Source organism: Chlorocebus sabaeus, chromosome 2 (genome assembly GCF_047675955.1).
Source record: "Chlorocebus sabaeus isolate Y175 chromosome 2, mChlSab1.0.hap1, whole genome shotgun sequence".
NCBI lineage: Eukaryota > Metazoa > Chordata > Mammalia > Primates > Cercopithecidae > Chlorocebus > Chlorocebus sabaeus.
Window position 1 is genome coordinate 94,673,250 of NC_132905.1, and position 22,642 is coordinate 94,695,891.

At 40.0% G+C, this 22,642-nt stretch overlaps 1 protein-coding gene across 1 annotated transcript in view; it reads right to left on the bottom strand.

Annotated features, from left to right (window-relative positions):
* The window catches only part of DSCAM (DS cell adhesion molecule), an 812,825-nt gene that overhangs the window by 642,054 nt on the left and 148,129 nt on the right, over window positions 1-22,642 (bottom strand). The window contains exon 3 of the mRNA XM_037985374.2: window positions 6,654-6,800. Within this exon, the coding sequence (XP_037841302.1) occupies window positions 6,654-6,800 (147 nt within the window). The remainder of the gene's footprint in view (window positions 1-6,653; window positions 6,801-22,642) is intronic.

Sequence of the window (22,642 nt, forward strand, 5' to 3'; positions counted from 1 at the left end):
GGCATTTTAGTGTGACTTAGTGGCCCAACAAATGAGGTTTTACACACACATACGCAACACACAGATACAGAGCACACACATCACACACACACACCCTCCACACACATACAGAGCTCACACACCACACACACATGCCACACACAGAGCTCACACACCATACATGGCACACACACACACACCACATACACACAGAGTACACACCCCACATGCCACGCACACACCCCACATGCTACACACACACATCATGCACCACACACACATATGCACACACCACACCGAACACCACACACATAAGTGGACACTCACATCACACACATGTACACACACCCCTCCTGAGATCCTCTGGGCTAAATTTGCTCCAATGCTTTCTTTTCTTGCTTTTTTTTTTAAAGAAAAAGTATTAACATACCTATCTCTATGTGTCTATCTACTTGTTTCGGTAGTTCAAAAGTCAAACGCGTACTTCTCTGTGTCGGGCTGTACTCCACAAAACACGGTTTGCCGCTTTCAGAATGGGCGCAGGTCTCCCACTGGCAGGCTGAGGCCCTGCAGACTAGCTGCTATTGCGGCTGCTTCGGAGCCTTGCTAGCAGCTGTTTGGAGACTCACATGACCCCCATTCTTAGTGTCACGCGGGGGCTCTCCAGAGCTGTAAACAACCAGCTTTTAATTACTTTCAAGTGACAGCGGGGTAACATGCAAAAACTAATTTAGTGAGCGACAGACTTAAATAGCAAAAGTATAACATAATTAATGATTTAAAAAAAGAAAGAGACCAGGGCCCTCTCTTCCTATTTCTTGGTTACTTCACTCCCAAAAATATAGCATGGTGAAAGCATGACATCTCTGTGCCTTTCTAATTCCAGTCTGGTGTGCATGTTCTGAGCTAAGAATACTTTCCAGTGTTTAAAATGAGGTTCTTATTTACTAAAAGCAATATAAATAAAAGATTAGATGATACATACAAAGACAGATAGCTAGGTAGATAACAGATAGAAAAATGTTCCTTTCATACTTTCCATTTGGTCCTATGAATTTCTTTCCAGTGAATGTTAAAGAAATGCTTCTTTAATTCTGCAACTCTCTGGCACTTTTAAAATCAAAGATGAGGCTTTCAGATGACTCTAGGTTTTTGGTTGTTTTTTTTTTTTTAACTTTACATCATTTTAATGTTGATTTCATTTCTTTTACTCATAAGCTCTCTGAGGGCAGACTCAGGTCTCCACAAGGTAGCAGCCACAGCATAGCAGATGTCTGGAAAATGCTCAGTGAGGAGCAATAAAATCACAATAGAAGTCCCGTAGAAAGGGAAGGTTAACTTCTATAGTCAAGAGTGTACAAAGTGGAGGCCCCCCACAGCATGAACCTCAGGTCCCCCAACAGCTGTGCTGCTCTGCCTCCCTTCCCTCATGAGAATACATGGCATCCAATCTGGTTTGCCGAAACGTGCTTAAGGGCAGCCTTGTCTAATTTGGTTGGCTGCACCTATAATTGGTTTTCCCCTGTCTAAAATGCAAAGGTTTTCTTAAATCACAACCTCCTTTCTGAAACCTTCTCTACTTCTCCAGGCAAAACTATGTGTGTAGCTGCAGCCTTAGCCCCTAAGTGCCCACTGCAGCACTAACACCCCAAGAGGGACAGTGCAGGAACCTTCCCCAGCATCTCAACTGCAGAAACCATCTCTGCAGAGACCTGGGGAGGGAGTGCTTCTTAAAGCCCAAGTCTTGTGTTATCTATGATGCCCGGACCCAACTGTGGCAGTGAAGAATTACAGCAAATGTTTCATGTAAAGTGGCTGGTTTATGTCCTTTGATATTTCATGTGGGTAGAAAATTGTTTATGTTTACCCAAAACACAGAAAGAAGATAATCATCCTTGGACCTGAACTCAGTGATCCTAAGAGATAAAATTCTCCTTGAATCATCACTAATAGAAGTATTCAGATAGGAAATATGACAGCAGAAAATTGGGCCACTGCTAAAGAGGGAGGCAGTTTCTCTGGGAATAGTAAAATGTTTGCTTTTTCCGTTTTCCAAATCCAGTTACCCTTGGGCTGTGTCTTTGATGTTAATGTAGCTAAACCCCTGGTGAGATTCTCACAATTTTATCAGAAGAAACAGAAACGGAAGGCTGGGCTCTCTTATTGCTGGCCTCCCTAATCGGGAGGAAATTCACAACAGGCTTGTCAAGGGAAACCCAAATATAAAGCCGGTGATATTGTTTTTTTCCAGGATGGTGTCTTATGTATCTCCACATCAGCAACACCTCCAAAAGCACGTCGCTATTCAAGCTACTATATTTTTACTGGGCTACATTAATATTATGGCATTTAAAAGGATTTCATTGCAGCTTAGGATAAGTGATCAGGATGTTGAAAAAAATCCACATGGACATCATGACTCTTGTTTTTCCTGGCTCATTTTAGAGAGGTAAGAAGACAATAGGTCAGGATCTGTCATATTAACTGAGGTCACCTGATGGCACCTTGTGTGCCTGTCCCTGAAATGTTTTTCCTCTGCACATTTACGACCCCACCCCCATCCATCATACCAGAGGGAAGGGTCACCCTGTGAGGCCCCAGGGCCCAGGGAAGAGCCCAGGCAGGCAGAAAAGCAACATCAGATATTATTAATCTTTCCTCCATTTGGTGGAATTATGGGATTTCTACTTTTCGGCTGTTGGGGTATTCTTTCCAAAGGTCACTCAAAATCAATGAACTCATTAATGTCCTTGATATTGGTAGCCTCATGGCCTCATATGATGAAGAGGCATAACTTGATTCCTGCGTCTACCTTCAGGCCAACCGAAGCCTGCCCTGGAAAGAAATCAATGCAGGCCCTAATGTGCAGTAAGCTCCCGAAAGCAACCGTGACAATGGACGACCCTCATTAAACCCTGACAAACACTGCATTTGTGCTTCTCAAGAAAATAACTTACTCATTTGTTTTCTTAGCCAACATAAAGGGCAACACCTAGTGAGACACACTAATAGAAACCAAGTTGTTTCTTTTTAGGGAAATACACCAACATATTTAATTTTGCTTTTCATTAAAAAAGAATTTGCAGAAGACAAACACCCATTTACCTTCACCAGGATTTCCAAAGGTCCCCTGGCCTAGAGATTCACATCAACTCCAAGCTCATCTGTTCGAAGCAGGCCTTTGCTGCTCTGACCTTCCCAGGGATCTCCCAATAGTCAAGGTTGAGCACCTAAGTATCCCCCAGGCTGACAAGTCACACTCTTCCCGGGAGCCCAGCAGGGCACCCTGGGCCTTGGCCTGTGAATCATGTTTCTGGACCCTCTCTTGACTGCCATCAGCTCCCAGCTTTCCTAGGTCAGCTCTCTGGCACTCCTATACCTGCTCCCAACTCAGTCACTAAGATGCTTGCACAGGCTTATTTCCATGGCTGATTTAGTTAATCGCTTTTCTCCACGGAGAGAATCAACCACTAAAGGAAGTGATCTGTGCAGAGTAGGAATCCTTCCTGGGACAAACTTCCCAGCCAGATCTCAGCAGGCTGGGATGACTTGATAATCCGGGAAGAGGGACCTGGGAGACGGCCATGCCAAGGAATAAATCCAAACTAGTTCAGCAGGAGTTAGAGTTTATATACAAAACAGAGACAAATTAACCTTTTACAGATCATCTGCTGTGCATATGGTATTCAGGACAGCTTCCCTGAAGGTCAGGACTAATTTAGAAAAAGTCCCTCTGTTCCTGGGGTTTTCTGTGCCATGCAAGGTCATTCCGTGAAGCCAAGAATCCCGGTGCTTCCCCAGAGTGACTCAGCCCCGGCCAGCATGGAGGAGGGAGGGTCCTCCTTTTAGCGCCCTCCACCCCTGGCACAGCCTGGGTGATGGGGGAGGGAGGTTGTCCTCTGTCCTTATCTGTGCCTTGTCCTGGTAACCAGAGAGAAATATAACCCTTCTCCACCTAAACCTCCTGAGCATGGTTTATTTATTAAGATCTCCAATGTTTTAAACCATGTGTCACCTCCAGTGACTTCATGACCTCCTTTTCTGGGCATTGTTGATGGGTGGAGCTCAGACACTGGGAACAGGGTCTGACTGTAGCAGTGAGCAATAGAAGTCAGGTAAAATGTTCAATTTCCAGACTTTCTATAAGCAGATCATGCCACTGCTTTGGGGCCTTGTTGTCATTTACAAGGTCATTTTTAGTGACAAGTCTATTCGACTCAGGGTGAACGACCTGATATGAAGTCTCTCTCTCTCTCTCTTTCAATGACTTACTTACAAACAAACCAAAGCTTCTTACTGATGATGTATTCCTCAATAAGATAAACACCTGTGTTGTATTTACTTTCTAGATGCTGTTGTGAAGTAAAAGCCAAGTGCTTCTCCAAAACTTTTGCGTTTAAAATTGTATGAAAGGATGAAGCTCCAATATCTGACTGAGGAGAGGACATGGGCTTTAACAGTTCCTATCAGAGAGACATAAACTCTATATTCTTCATGCCAGCATCATCCCCTCACTAGATATACATTTCCTTTTTTTGTTTAATTAGGTTCACATTTGAAGGAAAATAAAGTCTGTTCACAGAGATTGCAAAAAGGTGAAACATGAACATGAGGATGCTGCTAACTAAAGACGTCTAGGAAACAAAAGAACAAACATATTATGCATAACCACATATATTTAAAAATCCTCCTGGTAGAACATGTTCTCACTTATCAGTGGGAGCTAAATGATGAGAACACATGGACACATAGAGAGGAACAACACACACTAGGGCCTACTTCACGGTGGAGGGTGGGAGGAGGAAGAGGATCAGGAAAATAACTAATGGGTTCTAGGCTTAATACCCGGGTGACAAAATAATCTGTACAACAAACTCCCATGAGACAAGTTTACCTGTGTAAAAAACCTGCACATGTACTCCTGAACTTAAAATAAAAGTTAAAGAAATCCTCCTGGTAGATATTTCAATTTCTCACCCAGATTTCCAGTTCTTCTCTTCCTTCAGGCACATGCCCCATTGAGGTCAGGCATGGCCATGAGACTTACTTTGTCCAATTAAACATGAGCAGAGATAACATGTGTCACCTCCAAGTGGAAGCACTAAGAAGGTGTTTGTAATTCTCCCATCGTCTCTTCCTCTGCCAGAGCAGACCCTGAGGCCACAAATTTGGATGATAGGGTTAAACGTTGATGAAGTCTCCATTCTAGGTCCCTGAGTCTGGAAGACTGAAAAGATAGACCCCAATTCTTTCCCTCCCTGAATCTATACTCCCTTGCCATATAAATTTGAGGGCCTCTCCCGTCTGACTCCGAACTTAGTCAGATGACTGTCATCAAATCCCTCCATTTGCCATTAAGAAAAACAACATGACCCCTAAGGAGAGAAGATGAAGATGTTTCAACATAGAAAATTAGCAAATAAAAGTGTATAAGTGAGTCTCTATTCTGATGATCACAATCACATTTCAGCTATTAAGCTTAGTATTTTTCAATACCCTAAGTTAAATTATGATGATTAATCAACATAACAGCAAGGAATGTATTGTTCATTGAAGCATGAGGGGTTTTGAATTCACTGTAAAGACAATTTTTTTTTGATAAAAACTAAGAGTTCCATTATATCCTAGATTCCTGTAATGTGCTATGATGGCAATGTATTTCAATTTTGATTTGGATCTTTTAAATGCCTTCTGGTCGTTGGTGTACAGTAACCAACCTCTCTAGCTAATCAATAGGCTGAAAACAAAAATGGTGTGTCAGCATGAGGGTTTAGTTCCAAATTCTTCTCTCTATAAATTGATAAAATGTTGCTTAGTCAAGAGGTGTGTTAACATGTGTTGTGTGTGTGTGTGCATCTGCATGTGAGGTCATAAAGACATGTTTAAAAAAGGCAACTATTTATAATCCACGTCGGAACACAGACTATGCTCCTCACAATTCTTTTCCAAAAGCAGCCAACACACATTTCAGGATACGCCAACAGTCATTACCCAAGGATGTACAGAACAGGAACACCACACATCACGCGGACAGTAGCCTTTTCAGGTAAATAACACAGCAAGAAATCAATAGCACAGAGCAAGAATTCAACACCGTTAGAAATAAAGAACTGAAGTTTCTTGGAGGCTAAATTTAAAATCTTTTCTAGATACCAAACATAAGCCAACAAATTATTCAAATGCAAATATACATTTCAGTGCTACATATATATTCTTAGTAGAATCTTCAACAAATAGGTCAGAGATACAACATAACTCTCAAGACACTGGAAAACACCCAAAGGGCATGAAAACAGGGTCTCCGCTTTCCAGGTTTTAGTTTCAGAATATCAGCTATATGTGCAATGCTGAGGTTTCTCACAGATGCAAAATATTACTACCTTGTTTTTAGAAGCAAACATAAAACCACAATTTTCTCAAAAAAGTTAACATAATGGCTACAGTTACAGCACCGGTAACTAATTTCTCTTCATCAGTCAACTCACCAAAGGACGTCTGAATCAAGCATTATAAGCCAAACACTTACTTCAGGTTTACTTACAAAATAGCATCAACCTTAAGAATACTAATTCTGAATTATAATGAACACATAAATGGAGACCCGATTCCATCTCTGAAATAACCTTTTCAGAAGGTGAGCATGGCGTCCTGCACCCTGGAGATGCAAAGCCTACCTGAGACAAGTGAAACAGTGTCTTTCTCCCATGAGACGACAGTGATGTACGCCTCCACCGAGGAGGGGATAATGCACTTGAAGACCGCAACATTGCCTCTCATGGTTTTCTGGTCCTCCACACGGACTGTATAGGGCTCCCGTAAAACTGGAAGGCACAAAGAGGACCTCAGTAAGGCACACAGTCCACAGGTTCATTTTGAGAGTATCTCATTGTAATATATACATTGCAGCACACACACACATCAATTGTGTAACATATCTTTCTGGAACACAGTTAAGATACCTACATTTCACGTCTTTCATCACCTGACTTAAGAAAACATTCATTCCCTTAACAATACATGGCTGGGTAAGGTGTCTCATGCCTGTAATCCCACCACGTTGGGAGGACAAGATGGGTGGATCCCTTGTTCCCAGGAGTTCAAGACCAGTCTGGGCAACATGGCAACACCCTGTCTCCACTAAAAATACAAAAAATATTAGCTGGGCACGGTGGTGTGTGATTGTAGTCCCAGCTACTTGGGAGGCTGAGATGAGATTACCTGAGCCTGGGAGGTCGAGGCTGCAGTGAGCTACAATCATACCACTGCACTCCAGCCTGGGTGAAGAAAAAAAAAAATACACTGCACTCTATACCAAGAGGCCGGAGTATAATCTAAAACAGTTAATAGACCCCTTGAAGGTATCAAGAGATAGGAAATAGCTTCATGAAAGAAAAGTTGCTGGCTCTGCAGAGTTATGATGATAGCAAACTGCTCCTGGTCCTCTAAGGGCTGAGGAAGAATGTTTTTTTTTTTTTTTTTTTTTTTTTTTTTTTCTGACTGCAAAAAATGAATAAAAAATTTGAGCAAAGCTTTTTTTTTTTTTTTTTTTTTTTTCCGGACAGCCTTGAAAACTCAGAGACAATTAAAATAAGTTTTCATCAGTAAATTTTTAAATGACAGTTTCAAAGCAGTTTGGGAACCACTGATCCTGCTTCCCGTTGTTTAGGGAAGGATGTTGATTAGACAGCCTGCCCAAACACTTCCAATGATAGCAGCATCCCAGAAAGAGTGCAGAGTGCACGTCCACGTCCTTGATGTCTAGGCTCACAGGCAGGGTGGTACTGGTGTTGAGAGCCTACCTAGCAGGCCCAACTCCCTGGGTTCAAATCCAAGCTCAGCCACTCCCTGATTGTGAGGCAGTGAGCACATCCTCTCACCATCTATACCAAGGGGATGGTGTTGGTAACACCTGCCCCCCCAGGATGATTGTGGTGAATCAGTTAATGTTGGTGAAAATTCAACAGTGTCTGCTAGAAGCAGGTTGGGTAAGGCCACATTTACCAATAGCCAGAGATGGATCCCCAGGGTTGGGGAAGATCTGTCTCCAGGGAAATAAGACATTGATGAATCTAGTCCCAATTAGATGTGCCAGCCTCACTTCTTTAGAGCTTTGTTTTCCTCAAATTTAAAATGAGGGCATTGTGGTGGGAACCTCTTCAAAGTCTAAATCCTATAAGTTTACGATTTTCTAAGATATCCACAGAGTAATCTATTGTCTATCATATACCAGCTCACTTAAAGAATTAATCACTTACTGGACAAATATGTGCCATGAAAACTGGCCACGAACGTGGTTTCAAAAGGTGCTAACACACCAACAAAGCTAAAGGTGAATTTCTCAAGGGAAATCCCCCAGTAGGCAGAGGTGAGTGCTTTAGAAGAGGATTGTTAAGGCTTGGCTAACCGTGTGATACGCTGAGCATTTTCACAGTAAAGCATGTCTTTCACCAGAGCCTTCCTCTCCAGTTTCCATTTTTAACGTTAACCTTTTTTTCCCAACTTGGAGAATTCCTTCATTCTGGTCTCTAACCAGAGAGATTTTTCCAAGTATTGAAATCTTCTGCGACCCCCACCACTATAATCCCCATGCAGCATGAGGTGAGGGTCCAGGCAGCAATTCCACACCTCCTACAGGAGGTCCACTAGGCAAAAACTCAGGGCACCCAAGAGGCTGACCTCAGCAACAACCTTACACCCGGAGGAGGGAACTGACTTTGTACAGGAAGGCTCCTGCATAAGTAAACCTTTGCTGAGAACTGAGGTCTACAATCATAGAATAGAAAGCGATTACAAAGATACAGGCAAACTAATCAAACTCATCGGTAAGTGAGAATCTGGGCATGGTGAGAAGCAGAAGGCAGAGAAGAGAAGAGGAGGATGGAGGACAGAGGAGAAAGAGGGACTGGCCAACAGAGAGAGAGTCTACTGTCACAGGGATGGGGCCCCTAAGCAGGGGTATGATTTCAATGTAAGCTCCTTTGTCTGTGTGATGCTTGTTTCTTGGCAATAAAATCACTCTGTCTCCCCAAACTTTCCGCAGACTCTGCTTCAAACATTAATGACTTAAGTAGGATAATTTTTAATAGAAATCAAGGAAAGGGGTCAAGTTTCATGTATCACACAGGAAAGTGAAAAGATAAGATGTTCACCTGTTTACCGGGAGATACAGGAAATGCCTTCCCACCAGGTGTACAGCCCCACATTAGACAGGATCACAGGAACCATAAAAATACAGGGTGACTGATTGGGGACATTTCCAGTGTTACTACCCAATGTCCAGTATTCTAGGAAACCCCTCAGTCCCAGCACTTACCCACATATCATGGAGTTTTCTCCTCTCTAGCTACTCACTGCCCTCACCAGTACCAGGGCACCTCATCAGTCACAATTTTAAACCTGTGTGACTTTTGCTTCTCCAACCTCCAGGTCAGCCCTAAGAAGCCCAGATCTTCTCAAAGCAGAGACAGCACTGTGGTACTCTGAACCCCAGCTCACTCAGAGAGAATGGGGATCAGAAGAAAACTGCGCACTCCCTGTCCCTTCTCCTTATTCAATTACTCATTCCACAAAGACAGCCCCTGTAGCGAGTCTTTAAAAAATTACCTTAGAAAATACTTGGCGCAGAGGAGGTGTTCAATACATATTTTGAGACTGAATATATAGAAAGATCTTCCATTCTGGGAGAACTTCTAATCCTTTTACAGAATATGTGATGTACAAATGTATGTACATTTGAATTTATAGCCACTATCTATAGTTTTTTAAAAAAATGCAAATCAGGGTTTTATTAAAGCTCCCGATCTTTGCAACAGAGCATTGTTTGTTCCTGAGGCCCCCATAACTTAAGACACCAACATTGCTGTCTATGGGGGTATACCTCTCAGAGGGCCATATGAGTTTCCTGAGCCCACAGTCAGCCCGAAGACATGGGTGCAGCTTTGATCTTCATTCTACATCTGACTGCTGCTAACTTTGTAACAGAGACTGGGCTAGAAACCTGAGATGCTGGCAAAAAAAATACACTTTGTTTTAAATGTGACTGACATCTGCATTAGAAGATAAGAGTATTATCTAAGTACTGTGCTTGGTGTCCTAAGTAAGGCTCTCCCCTGAAAGCCCAGATCTTCTCAAAGCAGGGACAGCACTGTGGTGCTCTGAACCCCAGCTCGCTCAGAGAGAACAGGTATCAGAAGAAAACGGCACACTTCCCGTCCCTTCTCCTTATTTGACCCCAAGAGGAGGAGCTGGGTTCAAGCGACTGAGCAGGGACACAATCCTGAGAGGTAGAGAGAGTGTGAGTAGGGCAGGGAGGGAACCAGCAAAGCAGGAGTGTGGTTTCAGGTGAAGTCCCAGCCACGCCTGACATGCACGGCCATGCAGAGGAGCCGGGATTCCCTGTTGTTGAGCTGTCTGTCATTGGCTTAGGGCTGGCTTCAGGAGGTTGGAACTCCCAGGCATTTCCCACTCTTGTTTCTGTGAATGGCTCCAGTGACCAAGCAATCTTCTGAAGGCTTCAGGTTCACGTTCTTGGCAACCAGCGCACAGACCTTGGGGGATCTGATTCAGGGATGCCAGCAGGTTCCACTGTAATCATTTGAGCCTTCATTCAGTAAAATTTGTCATCTTTTTAGATCAGAAAAAAAATCTCTGGTAATATGACTTTGAAACAAAATCAGGCCTATTTATTTTTTAATCAAATATTTTCATTGTGATATAAGAGTTGTACATATTTTGGGGGTACATGTGATGTTTTGATACCCGTATAAAATGTATAATCATAAAATCAGGGTAATTGGAATATCAGTCACTTCAATCTTTTCCCTGTGTTGGGAACACTGTAAATTTTTTTTCTTCTAGCAATTTAAAAATATACCATTATTAACTATAATTTCCCTATTGTGGCAGCAAATGTTAGAACATATTCCTTCTATTTAACTGCATTTTTATACCCCTCAATCAACTACTCTTTATCCCTTCTCCTCATACCCTTGCTTCCCAGCCTCTGGTATCCACCATTCCACTCTCTACCTCCATAAGATCCACGTTTCCAGATCCCATATATGGTGAGAACATGTAACGTGTGTCTGTCTGAGCCTGGCCTATTTCACTTAGCATAGTAACCTCCAGTTTCATCCATCATTATATTCTTATTGGATGGATAGTTTGCAAATATTAATAGTCTCCCCATTCTGTATGCTATGTCTTCAACTTTGCTGATTATTTTCTTTGCTGTGCAGAGCTTTTCTGCTTGATGTAATCCTATTTGTCTATTTTTGCTTTTGTTGCCTGTGCTTTTGAGGCCTTACCCCAAGAATCTTTGCCCAGACTAATTTCCTATAGTGTTTCCCTAGTGTTTTCTTTTAGTAGTTTCATAGTTTCAAGACTTAATTTAAGTCTTTAATCCATTTTGAGTTGATTTTCATACATGGTTAAAGATGGGGATCTAGTTTCATTCTTTTGCTTATAGATACCCAGTTTTCCCAGCACTAATTTTTAAAGAGCTTGTCCTTTCCTGAATGTGTGTTCTTGGTACCTTTGTCAAAAATGATTTGGGGGTAAGTGCATGGACTTATATTTGGATTCTCTATTCTATCCCAGTGGTCTGTGTGTCTGTTTTATGTCAGTACTATGCTATAGTATGCCAGTAGTACACCTGTGTAGTATTCTTTGAAATTAGACTGCGTGATACCTCCAGTTTTGTTCTTTTTGCTCAGGATTGCTTTAGCATTTCAGAGTCTTTTGTGGTTTCATACAAAGTTAAGGATTTTTTTTTTCTATTTCTGTGAAGCATGTCATTGGTAGGGACGGCCCTGAATCTGTAGATCACTTTGGGTAGTATAGATATTTTAACAATATTAATTCTTCCAATCAATGAGCATGAAATATCTTTCCATTTTGCGTGTGTGTATCCTCTTCAGTTTCTTTCATACTTCTTCATATTTTTAGCATATCTAATATAGGTTTTTACTTTGTGGTTACCATGAAGCTTACAAAAAGCAACTTACAGTTATAAGAAGTTATGTAAAACTGAAATCAACTTTACTTTGATTACACACACACAGCTTATTTATTAAGAGATCACACAGTTGGTGTACATTGAGAGCACTGAATGTGAGAAAACATTTTAAATGGTCCATTTTCAAGGCATAATAAATCTAAGTACTGGCACCCAGCCTGCAGATGTAACAAACTGCATGGCTCATGCACCTAGAAGGTCACAATAAGCAAACAGAATGTAGAGGAGAGGTCAGCCCACAAAAGGGAAGAAAGTTTTGTTATTGAGAAATCAAAACTTAAGTGAGGAAGGGGATTGGGTTATAACCTTATAAGGGGGATAATAAAACTTAGGCGATGTCCAGGAATATCGTAACTCCATAGGACTCAACCAATGAGGAACTGGGGGAGGGACTTGCTTGCTAGGCAATAAATTACCTGCTCTAACTGCCCTGGGTGTGCCTGCCTACCAGGCTCCGGATCTTGCAAGACCATCATTAAAAGTTTTGCTCTGGCTGGGTGAGTGCGGTGGCTCACGCCTGTAATCCCAGCACTTTGGGAGGCCGAGGTGGGTGGATCACCTGAGGTCAGGAGTTCAAGACCAACTGGCCAACATGGTGAAACCCCATCTCTAATAAAAATACAAAAATTAGCCTGGCGTGGTGACGCATGCCTGTAATCCCAGCCACTCATGGGGCTGAGGCAGGAGAATCACTTGAACCTGGGAGGCGGAGGTTGCAGTGAGCTGAGATTGTGCCACTGCACTCCAGCCTGGGACACAGAGCGAGACTCCATCTAAAAAAAAAAAAAAAAAAAAAAAAGAGTCGCTTCTGCTGCTGTGTGTCTCTGAGTCCATTCTTTGCATCTGGATGGGTGTATGTGTGTTTCTCACATGAAATACTCATTTTACTGTACTTCAGAGAGATTATGTTTTTTACAATTTGAAGATGTGTGGAAACCCTGTATCATGCAAGTCTATCAGCGCCATTTTCCCAACAGCATGAACTCGCTTTGTGTCTCTGAGTCACATTTTGATAATGCTTACAATATTTCAAACTTTTAAAATTATTTTTATATCTGTTATGGTGATCATTGATCAGTGATCTTTGATATTACTATTGTAATTGTTTTGTGGAGCCACAAACCACATTTACAGAAGATAGCAAACTTAATCAATGCATGTGATATGTGCTCTTCCCACCTCACTGACATGCCATTTTCCATCTTTCTCGCTGTCCTCAAGCATCCCTTTTTTTGAGACACAACAATACTGAAATTAAACCAATGAATAACCCTACAGTAGTGGCCTTTAAGTATTCATGTGAAAGAAATAGTCTCATATATCTTACTTTAAATCAAAATCTAGAAATGATTAAACTTAGTGATGAAGGCATACCAAAAGCTAAGACAGGTTGAAAGCTAGGCCTTTTGTGCAGTTAGTCAATTTGTAAATGCATAGGAAAAGTTCTTGAAGGAAATGAAAAGTGCTACTTCAGAGAACAAATAAGAAAGTGAAACTACCTTACTGGTGATGTGGAGAAAATTTGAGTAGATAGAAGATCTAGATACATGATCAAACCAGCCACAACACTGCCTTAAGCCAAAGCCTAAATCAAACTAAGTCCTCAGCTCTCTTCAATTCTAGGGAGGCTTAGAGGGGTGAGAAAGCTGCAGAAGAAACACTAGAAGCTAGCAGAGGTTGGCTACTGAGATTTAAGGAAAGCAGCAATCTTTATAACATACAAATGCAAGGTAAAGCAGCAAGTGCTGATGGAGAAACTGCAGCAGGTTATCTAGAAACTCTAGCTAAGGTCATTGATGAAGGTGGCTGCCCTAAACAATATATTTTCAATGCACAGAAGATAGCCTTCTATTAAAAGAAAATGCCATCCAGGATTTTCATAGCTAGAGAGGAGAAGTCAATACTTAGCCTCAATGCTTCAAAAAACAAGCTGACTCTTCTTAAGGGTTAATGCAACTGATGAATAAGATGAAGTCAATGCTCATTTACCATTTCAATAATTCTAAAATTATTTCTTAGAATTACGACAAATCTACTTAAAAATTATGACAAATCTACTTAAAAATTATGACAAAACTACTTTGCCTATGCTCTAGAAATAAAACAAGAAGGTCTGGGTCACAGCACATCTGTTTACATCATGTCATATTGCACTGGATAGAACCTCCAGTACGATGTAGAATAGAAGTGGTGAGAGTGTACGCTTTGGTATTGTTCTTCATTTGGGGGTGAAAACATTTACTCTTTGGCAAGTATGATGTTCGCTATAGCAGGATTTTTTGTAGTTGCTTTTTATCAGATTGAGGAAGTTCCTTTCTACTGCTGGTTTTCTGAGAGTTTTTTAAATCAGTGGATGTTGGATTTCATCAATGCTTTCCTGTGTCTGCTGAAATGATCACATGGTTTTTACATTTAATATGTTAATATGATAATTTACACTAATTTTCAAATGTGTAACTCACCTTGCATTATGGATATAAGCCCTTTGTGGTCATAATGTATTATTCTTTTTATATGTTGTTGGATTCAATTTGTTAAATTTTTAGAACTTGTACATTTATAGTCAGAAGAGATACTTGTCTTTAGTTTTCTTATGTCTTGTTTATGTATTAGGGTAATGCTAACCTCATAAAATGATTTGGGAAATACTCTCTCCTCAATTTTCTGGAAGAATTTGTTTATAATTTTTATTTTTATTTTTATTTTTTTTGAGATGGAATCTCACTCACTCTGTCACACAGGCTGGACTGCAGTGGCACAATCCTGGCTCACTGTAACCTCTGCCTCCTGGGTTCAAGCAATTCTCCTGTCTCAGTCTCCTGAGTAGCTGGGACTAAAGGTATGTGTCATCACACCTGACTAATTTTTGTGTTTTTAGTAGAGATGGATTTTCACCATGTTGGTCAGGCTGGTCTTGAACTCCTGACTCCAAGTGATCCTCCTGCCTTAGCCTCCCAAAGTGCTGGGATTACAGGCATGAGCCACTGTGCCTGGCCAAAATTATTATTTCTTTCTTAAAGGATTAGTAGAACTCAATAGTGAAGCCATTTGAGCCAGGAATTTTACTGTAGAAAAGTTTTTACCAATAAATTTAAATTCTCTAACAGATATAGGGCTATTCAGTTTATCTGTTTTTCCTTGAGTGAGTCTTGATAGCTTGTGTTTCTCAAAAAATATTTTATTTCATCAACTTGTTCTTAATGTTCTCTTAGTACCATTTTAATACCTGTAGAAGATATAGGGATGTTACCTCCCTCATTCTTGGTATTAGTCATTTACCTACTCTCTCACTTTTCTGGCCAAAAACACACTAATTTCACCAATGTTTTAAAAAATAACTTTTAGTTTCATAATTTCCTCTATTGTTTCTGTTTTACAATTTGTTGATCTCCACTCTGATCTTCATTGTTTGCCTTCTGCTTGTATTTTTAGTTTTATCCTCTTTTTCAGTTTAAAATGGATGCTGAGACCACTATTTAAGACATTTTTAAAAATTACTAAGTTTTTTAGAGCAATAAAATCTCCCTAATTATTATTTTAGTGGTATCCCCAAAATTCATATATATAGTGTGTTCATTTTTATTCAGTTGAAAAAACTTTCTAATTTCTTTCTTCAAATGTTTTCCTGATTTTTTTTTTTTGACATATCATTTAAAAGTGTGCTATTTAGCATTCAAATGCTTGGTTATTTCTCAGAGATGTTATTGTTAGTAATTATTTAATTTCATTATGATCAAACAACATTTTATACAACTTGAATTTAAAACAAATTTATCTGAGATTTGTTTTATTGCTCTGAGTATGGTCTATATTAGTAAATGTCTGTGTGTCTCAGAAGAGAATTTATATTGTACTGTTGGATAGAATGTTCTTTATTTAAAGGTCAATTACATCAAATTGATTGATAGTGTCATTCAAGTGTTCTTTTATTCTTACTGATTTTCTGTCTACTTCTACCAATTATTGAACTAGGAGTATTGAAATCTCTGGCTATAATTTTTGATATGTCTGATTCTCATTGCAGTTCTGTTTTTACTTTATGTATTTTGAAGTTTTATTGTTGGGTACATAAACATTTACAATAGTCATATCCTCTTAACCACCCCCCTTTACATTATGAAATGAACTGCTTTAACTCTAGTAATAGTCTTGGTTTAGAAATACACTTTGCTTGATATTAATGTGGCTATTCTAGCTTTCTTTCAATGTTTTATTTTAATTAGTTTGATTTGATTTGATGAGGATTGTGTATCATTTTTATCCTTTTACTTTTAAGCTATTTATGCCTTTGTATTTATAGAATGTTTCTTTTTTTAATGCTATTGTAAATAGTGGGCTTTAATTTTTAATTTTCCAACTTTTGTTACAAGACATAAAAATTCAGTGAGTGACTTTGTTAAATTTACTCCTCAATTTAAAAAGTTTATCATTAGTTTGACTTTTTTTTTTTCTTTTTTTTAAATTATACTTTATGTCATAGGGTACATGTGCACAATGTGCAGGTTACATATGTATACACATGCCATGTTGGTGTGCTGCACCCATTAACTCGTCATTTACATTAGGTATATCTCCTAATGCTATCCCTCCCCTCTCCGCCACACCACCCCACAATAGGCCCTGGTGTGTGATATTTCCCTTCCTGTGTCCAAGTGATCTCATTGTTCAAGTCTCACCTATGAGTGAGAACATGCAGTCTTTGGTTTTCTGTTCTCATGATAGTTTGCTGAGAATGACAGTTTTCGGCTGCATCCATGTCCCTACAAAGGACACGAATTTACCCTTTTTTTATGGCTGCAGAGTATTCCATGGTGCATATGTGCCACATTTTCTTAATCCAGTCTATCACTGATGGACATTTGGGTTGATTCCAAGTCTTTGCTATTGTGAATAGTGCTGCAATAGACATACGTGTGCATGTGTCTTTATAGCAGCAGGATTTATAATCCTTTGGATATATACCCAGTAATGGGATGGCTGGATCAAATGGTATTTCTAGTTCTAGGTCCTTGAGGAATCGCCACACTGTTTTCCACAATGGTTGAACTAGCTTACAGTCCCACCAACAGTGTAAAAGTGTTCCTATTTCTCCATATCCTCTCCAGCACCTGTTGTTTCCTGACTTTTTAATGAGCGCGAGTCTAACTGGTGTGAGATGGTATCTCATTGTGGTTTTGATTTGCATTTCTCTGATGGTGAGTGATGAGGAGCATTTTTTCATGTGTTTGTTGGCTGCATAAATGTCTTCTTTTGTGAAGTGTCTGTTCGTATCCTTTGCCCACTTTTTGATGGGGTCGTTTTTTTCTTGTAAATTTGTTTGAGTTCTCTGTAGGTTCTGGAAATTAGCCCTTTGTCAGATGAGTAGATTGCAAAACTTTTCTCCCATTCTGTAGGTTACTTGTTCACTCTGATGGTAGTTTCTTCTGTTGTGCAGAAGCTCTTTAGTTTAATTAGATCCATTTGTCAATTTTAGCTTTTGTTGCCATTGCTTTTGGTGTTTTAGACATGAAGTCCTTGCCCATGCCTAAGTCCTGAATGGTATTGCTTAGGTCTTCTTCTAGGGTTTTTATGGTTTTAGGTCTAACATTTAAGTCTCTAATCCATCTTGAATTAATTTTTGTATAAGGAGTAAGGAAGGGATCCAGTTTCAGCTTTCTACTTATGGCTAGCCAGTTTTCCCAGCACCATTTATTAAATAGGGAATCCTTTCCCCATTTCTTGTTTTTGTCAGGTTTGTCAAAGATCAGATGGTTGTAGATGTGTGGTATTATTTCTGAGGCCTCTTTTCTGTTCCATTGGTCTATATGTCTGTTTTGGTACCAGTACCATGCTGTTTTGGTTACTGTAGTCTTGTAGTATAGTTTGAAATCAGGTAGCATGATGCCTCCAGCTTTGTTCTTTTGACTTAGGCTGTCTTGGCAATGCGGGCTCTTTTTTGGTTCCATATGAACTTTAAAGTAGTTTTTTCCAATTCTGTGAAGAAAGTCACTGGTAGCTTAATGGGGATGGCATTGAATCTATAAATTACCTTGAGCAGTATGGCCGTTTTCACAATATTGATTCTTCCTATCCATGAGCATGGAATGTTCTTCCATTTGTTTGTGTCCTCTTTTATTTCATTGAGCAGTGGTTTGTAGTTCTCCTTGAAGAGGTTCTTCATAACCCTTGTAAGTTGGATTCCTATGTATTTTATTCTCTTTGAAGCAATTGTGAATGGGATACAATCATGTCATCTGCAAACAGGGACAATTTGGCTTCCTCTTTTCCTAATTGAATACACTTTATTTCTTTCTCATGCCTGATTGCCCTGGCCAGAACTTCCAACACTATGTTGAATAGGAGTGGTGAGAGGGGGCATCCCTGTCTTGTCCGAGTTTTCAAAAGGAATGCTTCCAGTTTTTGCCCATTCAGTATGATACTGGCTGTGGGTTTGTCATAAATAGCTCTTATTTTTTTTTTTTTTTTTTTTTTGGAGACGGAGTCTCGCTCTATCGCCCAGGCTGGAGTGCAGTGGCCGGATCTCAGCTCACTGCAAGCTCCGCCTCCCGGGTTCACGCCATTCTCCTGCCTCAGCCTCCCGAGTAGCTGGGACTACAGGCGCCCGCCACCATGCCCGGCTAGTTTTTTGTATTTTTTTAGTAGAGACGAGGTTTCACCATGTTAGCCAGGATGGTCTCGATCTCCTGACCTCGTGATCCGCCCGTCTCGGCCTCCCAAAGTGCTGGGATTACAGGCTTGAGCCACCGCACCCGGCCTTATTATTTTGAAATACTTTCCATCAATACCTAATTTATTGAGAATGTTTAGCATGAAGAGCTGTTGAATTTTGTCAAAGGCCTTTTCTGCATCTATTGAGATAATCATGTGGTTTTTGTCTTTGGTTCTGTTTATATGCTGGATTATGTTTATTGATTTCCATTTGTTGAACCAGCTTTGCATCTCAGGGATAAAGCCCACTTGATCATGGCAGATAAGCTTTTTGATGTGCTGCTGGATTCAGTTTGCCAGTATTTTACTGAGGATTTTTGCATCAATGTTCATCAGGGATATTGGTCTAAAATTCTCTTTTTTTGTTGTGTCTCTGCCAGGCTTTGGTATCAGGATGATGTTGGCCTCATAAAATGAGTTAGGGAAGATTCCCTCTTTTTCCATTGATTAGAATAGTTTCAGAAGGAATGGTACCAGCTCCTCCTTGTACCTCTGGTAGAATTTGGCTGTGAATCCATCTGGTCCTGAAATTTTTTTTGTTGGTAGGTTATTAATTATTGCCTCAATTTCAGAGCCTACTATTGGTCTATTCAGGGATTCAGCTTCTTCCTGGTTTAGTCTTGGGAGAGTGTATGTTTCCAGGAATTTATCCATTTCTTCTAGGTTTTCTAGTTTATTTGTGTAGAGGTGTTTATAGTATTCTCTGATGGTAGTTTGTATTTCTGTGGGGTCGGTTGTGATATCCCCTTTATCATTTTTTATTGCATCTATTTGATTCTTCTCTCTTTTCTTCTTTATTAGTCTTGCTAGCAGTCTATCAATTTTGTTGATCTTTTCAAAAAACCAGCTCCTGGATTCATTGATTTTTTGAAGGGTTTTTTGTGTCTCTATCTCCTTCAGTTCTGCTCTGATCTTAAGTTATTATTGCCTTCTGCTAGCTTTTGAATGTGTTTGCTCTTGCTTCTCTAGTTCTTTTAATTGTGATGTTAGAGTGTCAATTTTAGATCTTTCCAGCTTTCTCTTGTGGGCATTTAGTGCTATAAATTTCCCTCTACACACTGCTTTAAATGTGTCCCAGAGATTCTGGTATGTTGTATCTTTGTTCTCATTGGTTTCAAAGAACACCTTTATTTCTGCCTTCATTTTGTTATGTACCGAGTAATCATTCAGGAGCAGGTTGTTCAGTTTCCATGTAGTTGAGTGATTTTGATTGAGTTCCTTAATCCTGAGTTCTAGTTTGACTGCACTGTGGTCTGAGAGACAGTTTGTTATAATTTCTGTTCTTTTACATTTGCTGAGGAGTGCTTTGCTTCCAATTATGTGGTCAATTTTGGCATAAGTGCCATGTAGTGCTGAGAAGAATGTATATTCTGTTGATTTGGGGTGGAGAGTTCTGTAGATGTCCATTAGGTCCACTTGGTGCAGAGTTGAGTTCAATTCCTGGATATCCTTGTTAACTTTCTGCCTCGTTGATCTGTCTAATGTTGACAGTGGGGTGTTAAAGTCTCCCATTATTATTGTGCGGGAGTCTGAGTCTTTTTGTAAGTCTCTAAGGACTTGCTTTATGAATCTGGGTGCTCCTGTATTGGATGCATATATATTTAGGATAGTTATCTCTTCTTGTTGAATTGATCTCTTTACCATTATGTAATGGCCTTCTTTGTCTCTTTTGATCTTTGTTGGTTTAAAGTCTGTTTTATCAGAGACTAGGATTGCAACCCCTGCCTTTTTTCTCCATTTTCTTGGTAGATCTTCCTCCATCCCTTTATTTTGAGCCTATGTGTGTCTCTGCATGTGAGATGGGTCTCCTGAATACAGCAAACTGATGGGTCTTGACTCTTTATCCAATTTGCCAGTCTGTGTCTTTTAATTGGACCATTTAGCCCACTTACATTTAAGGTTAATATTGTTACATGTGAACTTGATCCTGTCATTATGATGTTAGCTGGTTATTTTGCTCATTAGTTGATGCAGTTTCTTCCTAGCATTGGTGGTCTTTATAGTTTGGCATGTTTTTGCAATGGCTAGTACTGGTTGTTCCTTTCCATGTTTAGTGCTTCCTTCAGGATCTCTTGTAGGGCAGGCCTGGTGGTGACAAAATCTCTAAGCATTTGCTTATCTGTAAAGGATTTTATTTCTCCTTCACTTATGAAACTTAGCTTGGCTGGATATGAAATTCTGGGTTGAAAATTCTTTTCTTTAAGAATGTTGAATATTGGCCCCCACTCTCTTCTGGCTTGGAGAGTTTCTGCCGAGAGATCTGCTGTTAGTCTTATGGGCTTCCCTTTGTGGGTAACCTGACCTTTCTCTCTGCTGCCCTTAACATTTTTTCCTTCATTTCAACTTTGGTGAATCTGACAATTATGTGTCTTGGAGTTGCTCTTCTCGAGGAGTATCTTTGTGGCGTTCTCTGTATTTCCTGAATTTGAATGTCGGCCTGCCTTGCTAGGTTGGGGAAGTTCTCCTGGATAATATCCTGCAGATCGTTTTCCAACTTGGTTGCATTCTTCCCGTCATTTTCAGGTACACCACTCAGACACAGATTTGGTCTTTTCACAAAATCCCGTATGTCTTGGAGGCTTTGTTCATTTCTTTTTACTCTTTTTTCTCTAAACTTCTCTTCTCACTTCATTTAATTCATTTGATCTTCAATCGCTGATACTCTTTCTTCCAGTTGATCGAGTCAGTTACTGAAGCTTGGGCATTTGTCAAGTAGTTCTCGTGTCATGGTTTTCATCTCTATCAGGTCATTTATGGACTTCTCAGCATTGGTTATACTAGTTATCCATTCGTCAAATCTTTTTTCAAGGTTTTAAGTTTTTTTGCACTGGGTTTGTAGTTCCTCCTTTAGCTCTGAGAAGTTTGATCAACTGAAGCCTTCTTCTCTCAACTCATCAAAGTCATTCTCTGTCCAGCTTTGTTCCATTGCTTTGTTCCAAACTTGATTTTTTTAGAGCAATTGTAGGTTTAGAGAAAAAAAATCACAGCAAGTTGCCATATTCTCCCTCTGGCCACCTTCTTCAATTTGTCTCATTATTAGCATCTTACATTAGTGTGATACATTTGTGACAATTAATAAACTGATATTTATACATTATTATTAACTAAAGTCCGTAGTTCACATTACGTTTCACTCTATGTTGTAAGTTCTATGCATAATGGCAGATATCCACCATTATAGTATTGTATCATACAGAAGAGTTTCACTGCCTTAAAAATCCCTTGTGCTCCATCTGTTCAACCCTCCCTCCCTCCTGACTATCCCCTGGGAACTACTGATCTTTCTACTGTCTCTCTAGTTTATGTCTTCCAGAACGTCAAGTAGGTGCAAGGGTATACTATGTCACTTTTTCAGACTGCCTTCTTTCACTTAGTAATAGGTATTTACCCCCATATCTTTTCATAGCTTGATAGTTCATTTTTTCTATTGCTGGCCAATACTCCATTTTATACTATAATTTGTATAATGTTAAAGAAAAACTGTAGGTGGACCCTGTGGCTCATTCCTGTAATCCCAACACTTTGGGAGGCCGAGGCAGGCAGATGGCTTGAGCCTAGAAATTTGAGACCAGTCTGAGCAACATAGTGAGACTCCTCTCTACACAAATTTTTTTAAAAAATTAGCCAGGTGTGGTGGCTCATGCCTGTAGCCCCAGCTACTTGGGAGGCCGAGGTGAGAGAATCACCTGAGCCCAGGAAGTTGAGACTGCAGTGAGCCATGATCCCACCACTGCACTCCGACATGGACAAGAGATGGAAAAGTCCTCTCCAAAAAAAAATTAAAAATTAAAAAACAGAAAAAATGTCCTAACACTTATTAGAAAGATAAGGAAGATTATCTTCAAGTCTATTCCAGTGGGAGTCATCTATGATCACTGCAATAGGGAAGGGTAAATTTGACTTCATATTCAACCAGGATAAGTGAGGGTTTATAGCCAA